Source organism: Furipterus horrens, unplaced genomic scaffold (assembly GCF_987537825.1).
Source record: "Furipterus horrens unplaced genomic scaffold, mFurHor1.1.pri manual_scaffold_1, whole genome shotgun sequence".
Taxonomy (NCBI): Eukaryota; Metazoa; Chordata; class Mammalia; order Chiroptera; family Furipteridae; genus Furipterus; species Furipterus horrens.
Window position 1 is genome coordinate 218,183,349 of NW_028327171.1, and position 19,841 is coordinate 218,203,189.

The window sequence follows — 19,841 nt, forward strand, 5'->3', positions numbered from 1 at the left end:
AACCAGCACCTGCTCGTTGAAGACAGTTTGGAAAATGCAGAAGGACACAAGGACACGTGAAAGCCCCAGCACTGGGTGGCTGCGTGCCTTCCTGCTCTTTCTGCTCATCTTTTTTGGGGGTGTGTGGCTGTCTCCAGGCACCCGGGGCCAAGCCTGCAGTTCCCTGTCACCCAGCACCAGGATTCTGAGTGCAGACAGGGTAGAGGCAGGACTGAGGCCGCAGGAGGCAAGTCCTGCAGCGGCCCGGGAACCCCGAGGTGAACAGACGCCCCCTGAAAGGGACGAACGCTGAGTGAGGTCCGAGGTCAGCGTCCCAAAGGCAGGAGAAGGGCTGGGACAGTCTGGGACAGAGAATCTGAGCTGTGGGCTCTCCCAGCGTCCTCCCAGATCGCTTGCCCCAGCCCCCCGTTGCCAGCCTTCCCCCACTGACGGACAGATGGACGCTGGGTGTGACGGCGGCTTCAGGCTGCCTGACAGAGGAGTCTGCCAAGGTTCCCTGCCGTGAGGCTCCCCTGTGCCCAGCACCCACCAGGAAGCCTCCGGGGCAGACACACCTTGTTTAGTACCGGAGGGGAAGCCCGGCCCCTGCACGGGACTCCACTGTCTCCAGGCTCAGGGCTGGGGTGGGGGCAGCATGGGGCGTGCCCCGGCCTCTCTCAGAAGGGTTCACCTGGGGCTGCCTGGCCAGGGTGGCCCCCAGGAATAACACTGGGCGGCGCGGTCACCTGGCCTTCTGGCCAGGCAGCAACCTGAAGGAGCACCCGGAAGCCTGCCCGCCAGGTCCGACAGGCAGGGCTTTCTGCCCCCAACCTGCTGGGTGGGCCAGACTGCGGGCTCACGGAGAAGGAGGACGGCCTGCGCCCGCAAAGCCCTCACCTTGCCAGTGCCCGGGCCAGGGGAGCGCGGGACCGGGCCTCCAAGTCGCGCGGGGCCGATGAGCGCCCCGAGCGCCAGGTCAGGCTCCGCGAGCCCCCGCGCTCCCGCGGGCCTGGCGCTTTAAGAGCCGCTCTATTTGCATGGCCCCGCCCCGGGCCGGTGGCCGCCCCGCTGGATATTTAAATCGCGGCCCGGGGCGGGGCCGATTCCGACCGCGGTCCCTCCCGGCGCCTTCCTCCGCGGAGCGGCCCCCGGAGCGCGGCCCGGCCGAGCTCGCGGGCGCGAGGCGCGGAGCTACCGACGGCGCGGCCGCGCTGCCTGCCCTCGGCTCGGCCCTGCCGGCCACTCCCAGCCGCAGCCTCGCCGCAGCCCGCGGGCACCGCAAGGCACCCCTCTGTCCCCGTCCTGTCCCGCTCTGTCCCCGCCTGTCCGGCTCTGTCCCCGCTCCGCCCCGCTCTGTCCCCGCCGCCGACCCCTGGCGATGCCGCGCGGTGCCGCCTGGGCGCTGCTCCTGGCGGCGGCCCTGGGGCTCGGGGCGCGCGGAGTGCGCGGCGCGGTGGCCCTGGCCGACTTCTACCCCTTCGGCGCGGAGCACGGCGACGCTGTCACCCCCAAGCAGGACGACGGCGGCTCGGGGCTGCGGCCGCTCTCCGTGCCCTTCCCCTTCTTCGGCGCCGAGCACTCCGGACTTTACGTGAGTACCCCGAGCCCGCGGGCGCCAGGGAGGGCGCTGCGCCCCGCCGCCGCCCGCCGCCAGCAGCTTGGCACCGCGGCGGCCAGAGGTGGAATGAGGACAGCGCTTCCTCCCTCGGCGGCCAAGGCCGGACAGCGGCCGCGGGAGAGGCGGGCGGGGTGAGGGTGCGAGCCGCGGCCCCGCCACCTTGGCGACGGCGCGCTCCGCCCCGGCCCGGGCCTGACCGCCCTGGAGCCTGGGCAGCGCGCACCGCGCCTCTGTCCGGTGCCTGGCCCGCAGCTCCGTGGGAGCGACAGCAGGCAGCGGCCAGTTGTCTCCGCCGCGCCCACGGAGGGAGAGAAACGCCTGCCTCACCACGGCCGCCAGCATGGACTGTGGGTGGCACCCTGCCTTCCAGGAATCGCCCTGAATCCTGGCTAGAGAGAGGCTGGCCGCCGGACGTCCTGTCCCCCCCAACGCCAGTGCCCTGAGCACAGCCCGGGCCACTTCTGCCGCCACCAGCACCCCCACCCCGGCTGTCACCCCTCCAGCAGCGCCCCCCCCCCCCCGCCCCGCCATCTCCCCAGCAGCACCGTCACCTGCTCCGTCCCCATCCACATCTTTGGCACCACAGTCACCTTCACCCACCGCTGCTCACTTGGCCTCTGCCGCCTCCTCACCACCACGGTGAGCAGCCAGCCTCTCTGGCTCCTGCGTGACTGCCCCCCACTGCGCCCCACGCAGCGGCTGCCTGTCCCGGGCCTGTGTGGAAAGACCTTGCCTGGGAGGCAGCATTTGTTGATGTGACAGTGGTGGGGGGAGGCGGCCCTTCCCTCTGTAGAAGCCACCCGCTGGGGGTCCCTCTGGGCCGGATCTGGTCAGCGGGGCAGCACTGACTGGGAGTGTGGGGTGAGCGGGACAGAGCTGTGCTCGGGATCTGCCAGAGCGGGGAGGCCCCTACATCTGAGAAAACTCCCCTTGCGCCCTCGTAACACATCACGGCGGCAGAGTGCCCCTTAGCAACTGGTCCACCCCCTCAGCAGCCTCCCCGCAAACATCAGCCCCTGCCAAACCAGCGGGAGAGAGGGCTCCGAAGTGGACAGATCCGCTAGCAAAACAAACGGTTCCATCAGAAACCAACATTCTGCCTGCTAACAAAACACAGATCTCCATAAGGGCTTTTTCCTGCAACAGAGGTGTTATTTGAAAAACACTTGCCCGTGTGGACATAGAGAACCCCTTCACCTCCTCCTGACTCAGTAGGGAAGACTGTGGACCTCTCCAGGGAGCTGCGCTCTGGACACTGGGCCTGAAAGAGGCCGGGGGACGCTGTGTCGGGTGGGGACAGGCAGGCAGACGGGCTGGGAGGTCTCAGCATCACAGCCGAGAAAGGAAGGTGTTTATTCCGAGGCGAGTGAGTCCAGCCAGGTGCGCCCCACGCCTCAGGCAGGAGGACACCCCTCTGCGTGCCCCTGGATGTAACCCCTGTCCAGCAGGGCACGTGTGGGCCAGCCCCGAGCCCAGGTGCCTGTGTGCAGCCGAGTGGGAACTCTGCACAGCCCCCCGCCCCCACTGGCCCTGTCCCCTCCATCCCCAGCCCGGTGCTTGGCAAATGGAAGAATGGTTGCTTGGATGGTGGACGGATGGGTAGATGGACGTCTGGTGCCTCAGCCACCTGACAGGGCCCACCTGTCACACAGTGTGACATTAGAAGTGACCCTGCTTGGAGACAGTGCTTTCTGTGTCTCCATGGAAACAGCACCAGCCTCCTGCTGCTTCTCCCATCACAGCAGCTGGGAGGCTGACCCCTGTGGAGCCTTGTCCTGTGGCCACCGCCACCGCAACGGGGCTTCCCTGCAGGTGTAGACACAGTTCATGGGCACAGGTGGCAGCCGTGCCATGGCTCCGGGGCTGGCTGGGGTGGGGCGCCCGTCCACTCGCAGCAGCGGAGGGACTGAGAGGCAGCCCCTGCCTGGGGGTGGGTGGGTCATGGAGACGCAGAGAAAGATCCTGATCTATTTGTCACCAGGAGCTGCAATTGGTGGCCTCAGGTGGCATGTCACCACTCAGCCTCTGTTCCTTCATTGGGGGAAGGGTGTGACAGGCGGGTGACCTCTGTGAAGGTATCAGGTGCCCTGTGAGGGGCCCACAAGTCTGTTATAGGGGTGCAGGGTCTGCTGGTGGTGTCTTCAAGACTGAGCTGCTGGGGTGGTGGGCCAGGTGTGCCTTTAGGGTCCCTTCCACTCACCACCCCAGGCCTCCTCCAGCCCCTGCTGGCCCCTCACCCACGCCGCTCTGACCCCTCTGACTCTCCATGTCTCCTGGAAGACACGGGCCAGTCCCAGCACGCATCCTCGTTGGCACATGGTCCTCCAAGTCGGTCCAGGGGCTTCTCCAGGGCCAGACACAGCACTGGGTCCTTGGACGCAGTCTGCTGCCTGCTCAGGTCCGGGGGGCATCGGGCACTGGTCACTGTGGAGGTTAGCAGGGCCTGGGCCTGGGCCTGGGATGGGGCCGAGTCCCTGAGGAGCAGCCATGGCTGGTGAGCTGAGAAGACCAGGTGTGCGTGGGGCGCGGGGACGCATCAGGTCCACGGTGGGAGTGTCCTCAGCTCAGGCTGCTGTTGGGGGTGGGGAGGGGAGTGGGGCCACTGCCTACAGGCGGCACCTCCAAGGGCCTCTGCAGAGCTGGGCTCTGGCCCTGGAGGGGCACCTGGCCAAGGGTACCGGAGGTGAGGCAAAGAGGTGGCTTTGCCTGGGGGTGGGGGTCGGGGGTCGGGGAAGGAGCAGTATCTACACAAGGAAGGAAAGGGGCCTGCAGAGCAGGGAACAGCACGTGAGAGGGACAGGTGCTCGGACACCCCCAGGGGCAGCCCCTGTTGCGGGGCTCCACGGGCTGGGCTCAGCGCAGGGAGGAGGTGCTGCAGGAGACCAGGGGGCGCCCACAGCGGGGTTGGACCTGGGAGGTACAGGAGGGCTGGTCCCCAAGCCCAGCTTCTCTTTCTCACCCTTGGGGATGCCGCCGTCACCCCCACCCCCGCAGCCAGCTGGGCGCTGGCTCCAAACACACCCCTCCCTCAGGGAGCTGGCCCTGGCGGTCCCGGTGGTCAGAGCACCCTCCCCTCCCAACCCTCCCGCAGCCCCAGCGCTGTCCCCCAGGACCTGCGGCGTGGTGCCCAGCCAAGAGCAGCCTCCCCCACTCCATGGCTGGGCGTGCGCGGCTCAGGGCCTCTGGGCCTCGGACCAACCTTGCCCATGGGCCCAGGGCCGTGCACTCACCACCCTGGGAGCAGGACTGCAGCCCTTACGGCGCTTGTGGGAGGAACCCTATTACCCAGAAAGCTGCCAGGAAATAAAAGACATGCCTACATTTCTCAAAACAAGCTTATAAAAGGCCTCAGGGGCTTTATTGTTGTATTTCTGGCAGAGAAGTCAAAGCAGGAACCAAGGCCCGCCCTTTCTCGGCTCCGATGTTTGCAGAGCTGGGGTGCCGCGGCCGCACACGTGGGGTCCCTGGCTCCCCTCCAGGCCACCCGCCCGGTGCAGCCCCTCCGCCCGGCACAGCGGCACCAGCGAGCTGCGCCCCTGAGCTCTGCTGCTTGGGACCGGCCAGCTGCCCTCACACCCGTGGGCTGGAGGTCGCCTCCAGGACACTGCCGCTCATCCCCGGTCTTGTCTGAGCTGGAAGTGCCACCAGCGCTCTCTCCGGGCTTTCCCACGGGCCACAAGGGCCTGGGTCTCCAATGGCCAGCCCCCTCGGGCCACACACGCCTCCAGGCAGGTCAGCGATGAGCCTCCTTCATGCCCCCAGGGCTCCCTGCAGTTCACAGGGTCCCTGCAGGCTCTCCCCAGGCTGACCAGCCACGCCCCTCCCCAGAGTCTCAGCCTGCTCAGAGGGGACAGGCCTCCTGCACCCGCCTGGGCGAGGAGGGTGCACCTGCTGCCGCCCAGCCCACTCTCAGCTCCATGTGCAGTCCCACCCTGGCTGTGACAGCCAGTGGCACCTTGCTTTTCCCAGCAGCAGGTGCTTGGACACCGAAAAGGTGGCCCTGCTGGAGAGGCGAGCGATACCAGAACCGACCTGACACCTGGGCTGGGGGACCCGCAGGGAGGCTGCCAGGCGGGCAGAGCAGAAGAGCTTGTGTGCAAGCACCACCCACCCCCGCTCTTGCTCCCAGGGTCTCCCTGCGTTTCTGTGAGTGTCCCCTGGGCTGGGGACCCTGGTGTGGGGCAGCTCGTTCAGGCCCAGACCCAGCAACAGCCAGGTCCCTGGGAAGAGCGTGCTGTGGGCCCCGACTGTGCAGTGAAGGGTGGGATTCAACCCGCCCGCCTCTCCTCTTGGGTGCGGGCCGGTTCACAGGGTGCGTCTCGCTCCTTGTTTCCACGTCTGTGGCGCATGCTGTACTAAGTGCTTTTGAAAGTAGAAAAATAATAGTAACATAACTGGTACTTTGAGGGTAGGAGCCTTTGCAGGGCCCAGTGCAGCTTGCCTCCCTGGGTCGCTGCTCCCAGCCCTCGGTCGGGGCCATGCCCACTGCCCGCCCCCACCAGACAGTCACAGTTCGCAGCTGGAGAGAGGACGTCCCAGGCGGTTCCCGTCCAGGGGACAGGCCGGCCAGCGGCCTGCTCGCCCAGCGCCCGGCCCGTTGCCTCCTCCGCTGTGGTCCTGGCCCAGCCCTGCCCTGGCAGGGGAACAGGGCCGGCTTGTTCTGCCTCCTTCCTGGACCCCCGGGCTGCAGGCCCACACCCCGTGGGGAGGCGCACAGGAGGGAGGGAGGAGGCCAAGTTCTGGTGGGCAGGCTGGAGAGGCCCTGCACACACCACACACACCTGAGAGCTGGGCTTGCTCTTCAAAGGCAGGAAGGAAGCCGGTCCGTTTGCAGGAGCCACAGCGGGAGCGGGGCCAGCCTCTGGGGAGGGGGGTGCGGAGGCCAGAGGGGAGAGGGGCAGGGCAGGCAGGTCCTGCCCCAGCAGGTGGCCCAGGGTGCCTGCAGGGGGCGCTCAGTCCGAGGACCCCCACCCCCAGCGTGGGTGGGAGACAAGCCGGTGCGCGGCGGATTCGCCTCAGCAGTGCACGGCGCTCCTCTCGCCGGGCCGTGGGCGGTCCGAGGGGTCCCGGAGGCAGGGGGTCTGGGAGGCCCCTCCAGCAGCAGCGGGTCCCAGTCAGTCCTGTCAGAGGACAGCCCCCGCCACGGGCACCTACAAGGGACGTGTGCTGTTTCATCAGTGGCTGCAGTCTGTCCCGAAGGGGGTGTCTTCGGTGGGCCAGGCAGCGGGGGCTGGAGGGCCGTCTCGGCAGCGGGCCAGGTGGTGGACACCTTGGGCCTGGTGGCCGTAAGCGCTCCGACGCGCTGCGCATCGCCAGGGCCCGCGGCAGTGTGTGAGCAGTGGACGTGGCCGGGCCGGCGAGCCTGACTCACAAACCCAGGGTCCGCACAGGTCGGCCACAGTCCGGCCGGGAGCTGGGAATGCTGTTTACATTTTTAAAGGGCTGTAAAAACAAAAACAAAAAGAGCGGAGAGGAATGTGCAGTGGAGGCCGTACGTGGTCCCCGGGCCAAAAAATGCCGCTGACTGGCGCTTCAGAGACGGCCTGCTGCCTGGACATTTGCAACAGCCCGCGGGTCTGGTCCCGAGGAGCCCCCTCCGCGGCCAGGGCAGCCACTTCCACTTCTGCCCAAAGCGCTACCACCCTTTCCACAGGCTTCCTGAGCTGGGGCTGTGGCCTGATGGCTGCCACCACCGAGGGGGCCCTTGTGACTTGAGGGCCCACGAAACCAGCAGCTTCCCTGGGTGCTGGGGTGGGAGAGGAGGCTCCCCAGGGCGGCTCCACCGAGTCATAGAAATTGAGGTGACTGGCCACCTGAAGCGTTTGCACTAGTCTCCCACCCTGGGGGGGCCCTTTCCTTATCTGGGGTCAAGTTCAAGTCAATACACCTCAAATGGGGGTATCAGGCCAGTGAGCCACAAGGCCCCCACAGCTCCCACTCAGCTTCTGCACACTCTCACACGGACCCCAGCAGTGCCCCAATTTTAAACAGGGCATGGCTGGGAACTGACTCAGCTCCCGCTGTGACCACCCAGCCCCTCAGGGATCCGCGGAGTCTCGGCAGCAGGGCCTAGGAGCGGCTGTGTGGCGCCCTCTGATCTCTGAACCTGCAGCACTGGCTGCGTCCCAGTGTCGCCCGCAGGGCTGTGCCCCGTTCCAGCCCCACCTGCAGGGAGTAGGCTCCGGGGTCTGCACACCTCCCACTGACGTCTCCTGCTTCTTCGATGGCAGCCACCCCGATGGGTGGGCGGTGGCACCGTGCTGTGGCCTTTATGCGTGTTTCCCTGGTGGTCAGGGCTTACTGGCCATTTGTGTGTCCTTGGGGAAATGTCTGTTTCGGGTCCTTTGTCATTTCTGAAGCGGGTTGTCTGGGCTTGTTGCGTTGTAGGAGTTTTTCATACATCCTGGATGTAATCCCTTACTGATACATGATTTGCAGTGTTTCCTCCTATCTGTGCGTTGCTGTAATTTCTTCTGATGTGTAAAATGCTCTTAGTCTCGATGAACTGCAGTTTGTATGTTGTCTTTAGTTCCCGGTGCCTCTGGAGTAGCGTGGACTCAGCGCCGAGGCCGGCGTGGCAAGGCGCTAACCCTGTGTCCTCTTGCAAGTTTTAGGTTTTGGGCTCTTGCACTGAGGTCTTTGACCCCTTTGAGTTCACCTTAGGACCTGGTGTTGGAAAGGGATCCCACTCACCATTTTGCCCATGAAGCCCTGTTTCCCCTGCACCGTTTGTTGACAGTCCTTTGCCCATGCGTGTGAGGGTTCATTCCCAGACCCTCTGCTTTGGTCCACGGCCGTTGCCCATGGGCCACACTGTGTAGGGCACTGTCGCTTTGTGGTGAGCTCTGAAATCAGGAATGTGAGTCCCCGAGTCTGTTCTTTTCCAGGACTTTGCAGCCCCCGGCTGGAGTGGGACCCAGAAGTGGGGCTGCTAGGCAGGCCTGAGCACCACACCTGCCAGAGGCCAGAGCCAAACACTGGGGCTCCCGGACCTCAGAGCAGTGACCCCAGGCCAGCCACCCTGCAGGGCACCGGGACACAGCCTGTCTAGGAGGGGACGGAGCAGACTGAGGGGCCCCATGTCTGGGATCAGGAACTATCAGGCCCTTTGCGGGAGCCTGGCGGGAAAGGATGGGGGCTGCTGGCCCGCTCACAGGCCCCATCAGTCTCTCTCCGGCCTTCCACCCTGACAGGTGAACAACAACGGGATCATCTCCTTCCTGAAGGAGGTTTCTCAATTCACCCCGGTGGCCTTCCCCATCGCTAAGGACCGCTGCGTGGTGGCGGCCTTCTGGGCAGATGTGGACAACCGGCGTGCAGGTGACGTGTTCTACCGGGAAGCCACCGACCTGGCCACGCTGCGCAGAGCCACGGAGGACATCAGACTCTACTTTCCTGAGCTGCCAGACTTCTCCGCCACCTGGGTTTTCATCGCCACCTGGTACCGTGTGACCTTCTTTGGAGGCAGCTCCTCCTCCCCTGTGAGTTTCTGTCCTGAGGAGGAAGGAGGTGCCGCTGGGCCCCGGTCTCTCTCCAGGGCCCCCAACTTGCTGAGGAGGGTCAGCGTAGTTGCTGGCCCACGCCCAAGGGGAAAACAGGGTTCAGGCACAGGAGTCACTGGTCAAGGTCACAGAGTCCAGCTGGGAAAGAACAAGGCCTCAACCCCCACCCCACCCCACCCAGTGTCCCAGGAGAATCCCCAGTGCTCGGGGAGGAGCGGATGTGTTAGCAGGGTCTCCACTGGGAACGCTTCCATTTTAGTCCTTCACCGTGCCAAACAGAACATACCACGAGCTCAGGAGTAACAGCACTTACCCCAGCGTGGTGGGTGCCAGCGGCAGGTCCCCCCAGGGTGGGCCACCCCAGTGAGGACAGTGTGGGCAGGGATGGTGGATGGGGCAGGACCTTGGCGTGGGGACAGGGGGGGCAGGACCCTGTTCAGGCCCCCCACCTCCGCAGGTCAACACCTTCCAGACAGTGCTCATCACGGACGGCAAGTTCTCCTTCACCATCTTCAACTATGAGTCCGTCACGTGGACCACAGGCACGCACGCCAGCAGCGGAGGTGATGCCACTGGCCTAGGGGGCATCGCGGCCCAGGTAGGGGCCCCCGCTCCCCCCTGCCAGCACTGTCATGAGCTGATGAGCAGACAGCCCCCCCACACACACACACATACAGCCACCTCTTTGCAGAGACCTCTCACTGCCCAGAACCACAAAAACATCCTGGGCCGAAGGCACCTCTGTCCTGACCACACTGCCTGGCCCCACAAGGCCAGCTGCAGCGGGGACAGAGGGTCTTGGGATCTCTGTGCACTGACTGCCCCCAGGTCTGGCAGGGCTGTGGCCCCAGGACCTGACCAGCAAGAAATCCCCCGTGTGGAGGGCGTGGCCAAGTGCCAGTGCCCTGGCCTGCCAGCCCTCCTGTGGCTCTGCACCCCCAACTTCTTCCCCTGAGGTTGCCCCTGGCCCTGGGCCCTAGGGGAGCCCCAGAGCCCCAGCAGTGAGTCAAGGAGGGGAGTTTGGGGTGCCAGGCCCAACCATGTCCTTGGCTCGGGGAAAGCTGCTGACCCTTGCAGGGACAAGGTGGGGGTGGGGAGGATACCCCTAATGCTTAGAGCTCCCCGGCTTCCAAGGCTGCCCCCTACGTGGGCTCTTAGACCTCGGGCACCCGGGGGAGGTGGGTGTCAGGAACTTCAGGGAGCCCTGCGGACCCCGCCGGCACCTGCCTCCACTCTCCCCACCCCCCAGGCCGGCTTCAACGCGGGAGATGGGCGGCGCTACTTCAGCATCCCCGGCTCGCGCACGGCGGACGTGGCGGAGGTGGAGACCAGCACCAACGTGGGCGTGCCCGGGCGCTGGGCGTTCAGAATCGATGATGCCCAGGTGCGCGTGGGGGGCTGCGCCCATGCAAGTAAGAGCACCGAGCGCGCGGCTCGGGCGCCGGGGGGCGTGGCCTGGGGCGGGGCGAGAGGGAGCGGGGAGGGGACTGGCGCCGGCCCCGCCCACTGTCTGCAGTCCCGCCCGCTGGCTCCGGGACCTCGGTCTCCTCCTCGTGGGGAGGCCTTCGTGCCTCCGCTGCGGGAGGACCCGCTGGAGCCCATGGTTTGCTGTGCGAGGGGGAAGAAACCCAGCCTCCTTCCTGGGCCGGCCGGGCGCCCGGGGTCGCCTGAGTCCCCGGGACCACCTGGGGGGCAGGTGCTCTGTTGGGTGCACCCCGCTTCACCTTTTCTGCTGGGACTCGCAGCTTGACAACCTGGACATCCATCTACCCGACAGGAGGGAGACACTCAGGGGTCCCTGCCACCCAGGGGCCTTCTGGCCCAGAACACACAGCAGAGGGGGTAGGGTCCACCCCAGGGCGAGCGCGTGACCGGTGGAGACCATCAGCCGGGCCACAGAAGGGTGTGTGTCCCTGGCCAAGCCACAGACCCTCTGGAAACGTGACTAAGTACCTACAAATAGAGGGAGGGGGTGTCAAGTGTTGGCTCAGCCACTCGGCCTAGAGGGGTGATCACAAGCCCTGCCAATGAGGCAGGTGCCCGGACCTGTCCCGCGGACTGACCTCCGCCCCCATGGGCACCGACGCCACCGGGAAGGGCTGCTGCCGCAAACATCAAGTCCGAGAGAGACCCACAGGGGGACAGACGCGCACCACGGGGTCAGGCCAGGGAGGGTGTGCGTGCAGGAGGGACAGACCCTGCGCACCCGACGTCTCAGGCAGGAAGACTCAGAGGGCTGGGGTTGGCGCCTCCTGAAAGAGATCTGGGAGCTGGAGTCCGCCCGCTCACTGGGGCACCGAATAGACCGCAGGAGCCAATGATTTTGCTCCCTCCCCCAGAGCATCCCTCCTGCAGGGCTCTGGGCACCGGTGGTTCAGGGCATGGGGATACCATTCCGTCAGGTGCTTCTTTGGGTGGGCCGCACAGAGCTGGCTGTCACCTGCCAGTGGCCAGGGGCATGGGTTGTGGCTGAGGAATCAGGTATGAGTGCAGGAGTGGACTAGTAGGAGTGGGTGTCAATACAGGTGTGGGCACAGGTGTGGGCAGGTTCATGCTCCCCCGCAGAGGCTGCAAGCTGTGATCCTGAGGAGTAGGGTCCTCAGAAGAGGGGCCACAGTTCTTTGATTACCCCTTTTTCCATGTAGAGTTGCCTCCCCACTTTCCCAGGCCTCTGGAGGGAGCAGATGGAGCAGGCATGCTGGGCCCTCCAAACCAGCTGAGAGACGCCCTCAGGAGCTCAGTGCTTGGGGGGGAGGGGTTTGCCAGCCCCCCGCATCCCCACCGCCCCACTGCAAGCCCCGGAGATGGAGGGAGGGTCAGTTCTGGGGTTACAAACATCAGCTTTACCGGGAGGGTTGTTGGTTCACACCTGAGGGGAGTCCACACCTGCTCTTCTGGCTCCTGAGCAAAGCTGGTTGGTCCTGAGACAGGAGGCCGCCACACACCGCAGTGTAGCCGATCCATGCGGCCCAAGAGAAAGTGTGGCTAAGTGACGGGAAGGTACAGTTCCACAACCCGATGGTGTTCCGGGCCACGGGGTCCTTCCTGGAGCGTCCACAGCTCAACGCCACACCAGCTCTCCCTGGGGCCTCCTGCCCATGGCCTGCCACTCTGTGCTAACAGCAGACTAGCAGCCTTGCTTCTCCAGAGGGCTCTACAGGCTGCCTGTCCTAGAGGGCCAGGTGTGGGGGTCCAGTGGCCCTGAGGGACCCCAGGAGCTCCCCCCACCCTGCTGGCCGGAAAACACCACCTTCGACAGCGCTGAGCACAGGCCTGGTTTCACACCCAGGGAAGGAGAGCGCAGGGCACACCTGACTTCTGTAACTGAGGCAGCACTGGGACCAGACCGCATCCCCCAGAGGGTCTGAGGGCTCCCCTCACCCCTGGTTTCCACACAGGGATCCCCCTCGTCCACGAGGAGCACTCGTGTCACCCGTGTTGCTGGGAGTTCCTCAGACACGTTGGGAAGCTGACAGATCAGCGGGAGACGAGGCCGCTGCGGGTGTAAGGGGTGCTGGGGAGGCCTGCCTTCCCCAGGCAGCCAGAGCCGCAGCTCAGGAAAGTCAATGCCATGGGAAACGCAGGCGGCGGGCAGACATCAGGGGGCACCCCTGCGCAGTCCTGGCAGTAAACTCCTGGGCGCTCGGCTGCCAGCGGGCGACCCAGCCATTCCTTGAGATGGAGCCTCTGGGTCAAGGAGGGCAGGGAGAGGTGATGGCCCGGCTCCTGTGTCCACAGCCTCCGTGTGCCTGGCCCTGCGCCCGTGCCTCAACGGCGGCAAGTGCATCGATGACTGCGTCACTGGCAACCCCTCCTACACCTGCTCCTGCCTCTCGGGCTTCACAGGGAGGAGGTGCCAGCTGGGTGAGTTCACCGGGCTCTGGAGCAACCCTGGAAGCACAGCCACTGGCCCCAGGAACCCAAGGTGAAGGGTTTCAGTCCCCATTGTGAGGGGACCTGTGTGGGGCACCGCAGGGGGCGGGTGCTGCCCCTGCCCATGAGCCCACTGCCCCAGGGGCCAGGCAGATCCTCCTGACCTGCTTCCTCCACTGAGGCCCAGCTGCCCATTTTCCAGATGTGAACGAGTGTGCTTCCTACCCATGTCAGAACGGCGGCACCTGCACACATGGCGTCAACAGCTTCAGCTGCCAGTGCCCGGCTGGCTTCGGGGGACCCACCTGTGAGACAGGTAAGAGGAACCCTCCTGGGCCCCCACGTTCCACTGGCTGCAGGATGGCCAGGTGGTGGTGCCTGGCTGAAGTGCGGTGGGCAGCCTGGGGGGGTAGGACAGGCGGCCAGCTGAGCTGCAGAGGGCAAGGCACCACACGTGGGCCACCCAGAGCAGCCAGAGGGCTGAGGCAGGAGACTGGCCACAGCACCCCGGTGCTCAGGACAGGGGGGAGGCCTTGGAACAGGCAAGTGCCAGCTTCCAGACTGGGCCCCGGTCAGGGTCAAACAGGCAGCTGTGGGTAGGGAGCAGCAGCAACAGCCCCCACCTTCTTCCTGCCTGTTCCCTGGAATCCTGAACCCTTCTGCTCAGGCCAGAAGGGAGACTGTTTCCCTCCAGCCCCGGGGCTCTCACAGCCAAGGCATGGATGGGTTGGGGTCCTTCTTGAGATACCCTTTGCCACGGGTGGTCCAAGGCTCCTCTGCTGCCCACAGACCTCGGCCACCAAAACACCTCCACACCTGGGGTTCAGGCCCTCCCCTCCTTCCTCCCCCGCCCCCCCCCCCCCGACAACTCCAGGGAGGGATGCACCTTCGCTTGTTGCTGTATTGCGTTGCCAGCGGGACACGGTCGCAATGGTGTCCACACCCCTGGCTCTGCTGTCAGCGGCCACCAGGGAGCCAGGGAGGCCGCATTCCCGGGGAGGGGCAGGTGGACTCGCCCGCTGTCCCTGCAGCAACGTCACCTCCTCCACCCCGGCCCCCCAGGGCCATTCAGGCCTCTCCTGCACCCCTGGGCACCGCCAACCCTTCAAGGCTCCGTCACAGGCTGTGTCCCCACCAGCTGGGCAGACCGTCAGCCAGGGCCCCAGGGCCCCGCCGCCGCAGCCCTTGGCGCGGTCAGCTCAGCGACCCCAGCCCCGAACGGCACAGCCCGTTCCAAAGAGCCTTCAGCAGCTGGGAGTGCCCCGGGCGGGTCCCCGCCGCCAGGACGCCCACGGCCCCCGCCCTCCGCCCCTGTAGCGCGGTCCCCTTGCGACGCCAAAGAGTGCGCGAACGGCGGCCGGTGCCAGGCGGTCAGCGGCTCCGCGGTGTGCGTGTGCCCGGCGGGCTACACGGGCGGCCGCTGCGAGACGGGTGAGCGCCCGCGCCCCGAGTGGGCGTGGAGCAGAGGGGCGGGGCGAGCGTGAGGGTGTGGAGGAAGGGGCGTGGCGTGAGAAAGGGGGCGTGGCGGGGAAGGGAGGGCGGGGCTTGCTGGGCGTGGCGGGGAAGGCAGCGGCTCCGCGGGCCCGGGCGGAGCGCAGAGGAAGCCGGCTGGGGCCCAGCTCCCGCCTCCGCGCCCGCAGACGTGGACGAGTGCGCCTCCCGCCCGTGCCTGAACGGAGGCTCGTGTGTCGACCTCGTGGGGAACTTCACCTGCCTGTGCGCGGAGCCGTTCGAGGGACCGCTCTGCGAGACAGGTAATGGCCAGGCTGCCCGCGGGTGCCGGCGCTTTCGGGGTCGCCGGCCTCTGTCCCGCACCGTCCGGCTCAGCCCCGGCGTGTCCCCTGAGCCGCTGGCAGCCCCCCCGTGCTGTGAGGCCGAGCACGGCCCTCCACTCTCGGGGAGGGGGGGGGAGTCTCCCTGTCGCATGCAGGGACGTAGGGACGGGGACCACTCCCCGGGCCCTGCTCCCACGGGAGACCTGACTTTTCACATCCTTCTGGCGCACTCCAGACCCCTGGCCAGGCAAGGGGACCACCGTGGGAGACCCTTACTGCGTGTGATGAGATCTGCTAGTCTCCCCGTTGCCGCACGTTGCTTTAAATGCTGGTTAGGGACTCGGGTCTATTAAAAGACTGACGGGGTGTCGCAGCCCACAGAATAAACCCGGGGCTGCGGGGCGAGGCACTGCCGTGCTGTGCTGGCTGCACAGCGGGCTTCTCCCGGGACAGGCTCACGACACACAGCAGACGTACCCTGAGTCTAAAAACCTAAGGAGGAAATTGCACTTACCCGCAAGTAAGACGTGGATGGATGGCTCTGTGCCCGCCGCCAGTCCCTGTGTCCTCAGAAGAGGGCGGGGCTGTGCGGGGCAGAGGGGAGGAGGGTGGCACTCTTACCTGATGTGTGGCTTAAAGTCACTGTACACGTCACGGTTCTCCTTGCCCAGATTTTTTTTTTTTTTCTTTTAGATTTTGTTTTTCAGAGAGCGGGAAAGGGAGGGAGAAAGATCTTGTGCAAGAGAAACACTGATCAGTTGCCTCTTGTGCGCCCCCAACTGGAGACCTGGCCCACAACCTAGGCCTGTGCCCTGCCTGGGAATCGAACCAACGACCTTGTCCAGATGTTTATCTAAATATCAGTGTGTTTAACTAAACCCTAGTCAGAAAACAGTTAAGTGATTTCAAATAATTTTGCAAAGAAACCATGTTATATGCAGAAGAATAAAGCAAATGAAAGCAAACTGGGAGAAACAACAGAACTTGCCTTCCACCCCTTATATTAAGCTCCGCAGCCACATTACAAGGTACAAACCAACCTTGACATTCTAACCAGATCCAACAGGTCGTTGGTCAAAACTTGGAGGTTATTAAAAAAGAGAATATCTAGCCTCCAGGTCCTGGCCAAGAAGGGCTAGCTGTGCTGGGAATTTCCCTCTCACCACCAAGAACTAGAAAATCAGACAAAATATGTGAAATGACAGCTCTTGGCTGCTGGACAATGGACTGCGCAGGACTGTCCCCTCTGAGGAGAGGGAAGGAGATGAGTGGGCCCTGCAGCTGCCCAATTCTGGCCAGGGGTGGTTTCCAGCCCGCCGTGCCGTGAGGGTCCGGACTCCAGCAGGCCTGGGCCTTTGAGTCGAGGAGACAGCCCCGAGTCTGGTGGCTGCAACTGTGGGCAGAATATCAGTGAGGACGAGGGTACTGGGGGAAGGGGCGAGATCAAGCTCTGAAGCTCTACAGACAGACCCCTTGGGCCTTTGCTCAGTACAGCCCAAGTGGGTGAGGGCCGCATGGTGGGGAGCTGGGAGTCAAGCGATCCCTGGCTCTCAGCAGCCCAAGTGGAGGGAGCTCCTCACACCCAGGGCGAGCGCTGCATGGAGTCCTCCGTACAGTGTCACCGTAATAGTGGGGATAAATTAATTGCTGAACTGAAGGAAAATATGACCTGCCCCAATAATCCGAAAGAAAGTTTGAAAAGTTCGAGCTGATCCCAAGTAATTTAGCCACATGCCAGAAAAGAAACCTGCACTCTTTAAAGGAATACGACAGAACCCAGAATCCTGAAACATACCACCAAAATTTACCAGGCATACAAAGACTTAAGAGAATATGACTCACCACCAGGAGAAAAGTAGATCAATAGAAACAGATGCCAGAAATGACTGAATTAGCAAACATGAATATTAATCACCTGTGATGAATTGCTCCCTGGACCCAGGAGCGCTGCAGGAGGAGAACACAGGAGAAGTAGGAGGTAAGAGAAACTTCTAGAAATGAAAAATATAATATTTGGATTTTAAGACCACACTGGACTGTGTTCACAGCTCACTAGCCTTTGCAGGAGGAGGCATCGGTGCCCTTGAAGGGGGAAGTGGAAACAGCTCACCGTGCAGCACAGAGCAGGGCTGCAGGCCAGCTCTCCAGTGACAGGCGATGTGCTTGGAGTCCCAGGAGGAGAGAAGTGCTGGGTGCCCAGCTAGTACACGAGGAAGCATTTGCTACACTGATGAAAACTAAAACATATCCAAGGAAAGCATGAAGAAAACCACATGAGGCCACATCACAGTCAACTTGCTGAAAATCTTAGAAGCAGCCAGAGGAAAAAGGCAGAACCACACAGAGAAACAGGGTGACGGCAGCCAAACTGTCCACGGCCAAAGACGGTGGGGCAGCGTCTCTAACATACGTAAAGGAAAACTGTCAAGCTGCTTTCAGAAATGAAGGTGAAATAGACTTTTAGACGGAAAAAAAACAAAAACTCAGAATTCATCACCAGCGTATCTGCAATACAAGAGATGTTAAAGGACACTCTTTAGACTAAAGAAAATGGTACTAGATGAAAATCTGGATCTACACCAAGGAATGAAAAGTTCTAGAAATGATTTTGCTTATTACCTTTTAATCTCTTTAAATGTAATTTTAAAACAAAATAATATATTCTGGACTGTGTAATATATACTGAAATAAAATACATGGCACCACTAGCTTGAAGCAGAGCACACCAGCTTTTTCTGCAAAGGTCTGGATGTTAATATTTTTGGCTTTCCGGCCATATGGCCAGAGCTACTCCACGCTGTCAGCGTGCTGCCCGGCAGCCAGCCACAGACGGTGCATAAACAGACGGGCAGGGGAGTGTCCACAGAAACCTCATGTTCAGAGTTGGCGGCAGGCAAGGTCTGGTCTGTGCACCAGTTTAGCAGCCTCTTGGTAAAGGCAATATAACACTGGCAGGTCCTTCCATTACTTATGAAGTGGATGGGGCCACCTGTGACCCTGAAGAGAGAAAACAGGGACGTCTCGGGATGACAGAATGTGCTGATCCTGGCTGGTGGTGGTCACATAAATCTACATGAGTTAAAATTCACGGAAGTGTACCGCGAACAGAAGTCAATTTTACTATGTATTAATTTAACAGCTACATTCTGAAACATGAAGAGACTGAACGTCAAAGAAGCAAAGAGGAAAGCTGGCGTGGCTTCTCTGTAGAACGAGGAACACTGCTGGGGACGAAGAGAGACCTTTCCTAATGACCAAGGGAAAAACTCAGCAAGAGGCTGCCACAACCCTAAATACACCGCTGCCGTGAATCAGGACGCACGGAGCAGCAGCTAACAGGCACAGGAGACACAGCAGTGGGTAGAGAGCTCACGGTGGGGGCGTGTGCCCAGCTGCTGGCCGGGACAAGCCGGCCTGGCACGCTCAGCCAGTCTGGTTGGGTGGACATGCACATTCTCTTCAAGGGCTCAGGAGCTCTTGCCATGATGGGCCATCCTGCCACCGTGAAACAAGGCTCAATAAATTGAAAAAGATTGTGTTCTCTGACCACAGCGAAATTAAACTAGAAACCAACGACTGAAAGGTACCTGGGACGTCCTAGTATTTTACTAACATCGACCAGAAGCGCCTGGAGGCCTCCAGCCTTGCTGGGGCCCCTTGGCACCCACCACAGGCCCCTCCCACCCTTGCTTCTCATTCTGCTCCCAAGAGGGGCTCGTGGCGGAGGGGCAGCTGGAAGGCAGCGTCCAGGGAACAGGCCTCGGGCCCAGACTCCACCCGGCACTGAGAACAGAGGCTGAACCCCTGACACGTGCTGTTGCTCTGGTGACCCCTGTCTCTCTTACAGGAAGCCCCCCGATGCCCGACCCCTGCCTCTCAGCCCCGTGCCAGAATGGGGGCACCTGTGTGGACGCGGACCAGGGCTACGTGTGCGAGTGCCCCGGAGGCTTCATGGGCCCCGACTGCAGGGACAGTGGGTGTGGCCGGGCTGTGGGGCTGCGGTCGGGCTGGGGCGTCCCGTGGGTGTGCATGCAAACACCACAACAGCGCGTGTGCGAGTGTGGAGGGGGGGCACAAGGGGGGTCACCAGGAGTGGGGCAGGGGCAGGGGCAGGGGAGGCCCCGGCCCTCCAGCACCCCCACATTGGGGGCTCCTCCCTCTCTCTGTGGCAGGAACCCCTGACGACTGTGAGTGCCGCAATGGTGGCAGGTGCCTGGGGGCTAACACCACCCTCTGCCAGTGTCCCCCGGGCTTCTTTGGGCTCTTCTGTGAACTTGGTAGGTGCCCAGAGCTAGGGGAGGGCACACCTCACCTGCCCCTGGCTACCCTCCACACCCTGACTTGGGCCTGAACCGGGATCCACAGGTGCAGACCCTCGACCAGTGGCTCTGTGGCCCCACGCCCACCCAGGAGGGGGCCTCGGCCTGGTCTCCCTGGGGGGGTCACTGGGTCTTGCACAGACCCACGCTTGTCAAGGACACAGGGTCCCGGGGAGACCTGAGATGGGGCTTCGTCCTCCCCTGCAGAAGTCACAGCCATGCCCTGCAACATGAACACCCAGTGCCCCGACGGCGGCTACTGCATGGAGTACGGCGGGACCTACCTCTGCGTCTGCCACACGGACCACAACGTCAGCCACTGTGAGGGGTGGGGCCGGGCGGTGCCTACAGGCAGGGGAGACACCCAGGAACCGCGGGGATGGCTGGTGTTGGGGAGGAAAGTGGTGGGTTACCCCCGGGCACCAGAGGACCTACATACAGTGGGTGCCCCGCTCCCCCAGTCCTCTCGGGCATGGGCTGGATCTCCGCTCGTTTTCCCTGCAGCAGGCTAGCAATGGGGCTAGGGCCACGTGGTTTCCTGCCAAGTCCCTGGCTTAGCTGCTGGCATAGGTAACCCGCGCCTAACGCAGTCCGCGATTAAACCTCCTGACCACTAGGGACCTGTCCGTGGGCGGATAACCACGCAGTGCGCAATCGGATGATGAGGATGTTGGGGAGCCCCCGCCCGACCCCAGCTCACAGAAGAGGGAGGCTACATTCTGGAGTAAAATCAGGGATAAAAGGAATTCTGGGGAGGGGCCTTAGAGCCTGGGGT

At 63.4% G+C, this 19,841-nt stretch overlaps 1 protein-coding gene across 1 annotated transcript in view; it reads left to right on the plus strand.

Annotated features, from left to right (window-relative positions):
• Nucleotides 1-1,222: 1,222 nt before the first annotated feature.
• The window catches only part of SNED1 (sushi, nidogen and EGF like domains 1), a 47,126-nt gene continuing 28,507 nt past the window's right edge, over nt 1,223-19,841 (plus strand). The window contains 11 exon segments of the mRNA XM_090285394.1: nt 1,223-1,570; nt 8,791-9,078; nt 9,557-9,697; nt 10,349-10,511; nt 12,838-12,963; nt 13,175-13,288; nt 14,290-14,403; nt 14,613-14,726; nt 18,595-18,720; nt 18,920-19,024; nt 19,274-19,387. Coding sequence (XP_090141520.1) covers nt 1,358-1,570; nt 8,791-9,078; nt 9,557-9,697; nt 10,349-10,511; nt 12,838-12,963; nt 13,175-13,288; nt 14,290-14,403; nt 14,613-14,726; nt 18,595-18,720; nt 18,920-19,024; nt 19,274-19,387 — 1,618 coding nt within the window. The 5' untranslated portion in view covers nt 1,223-1,357.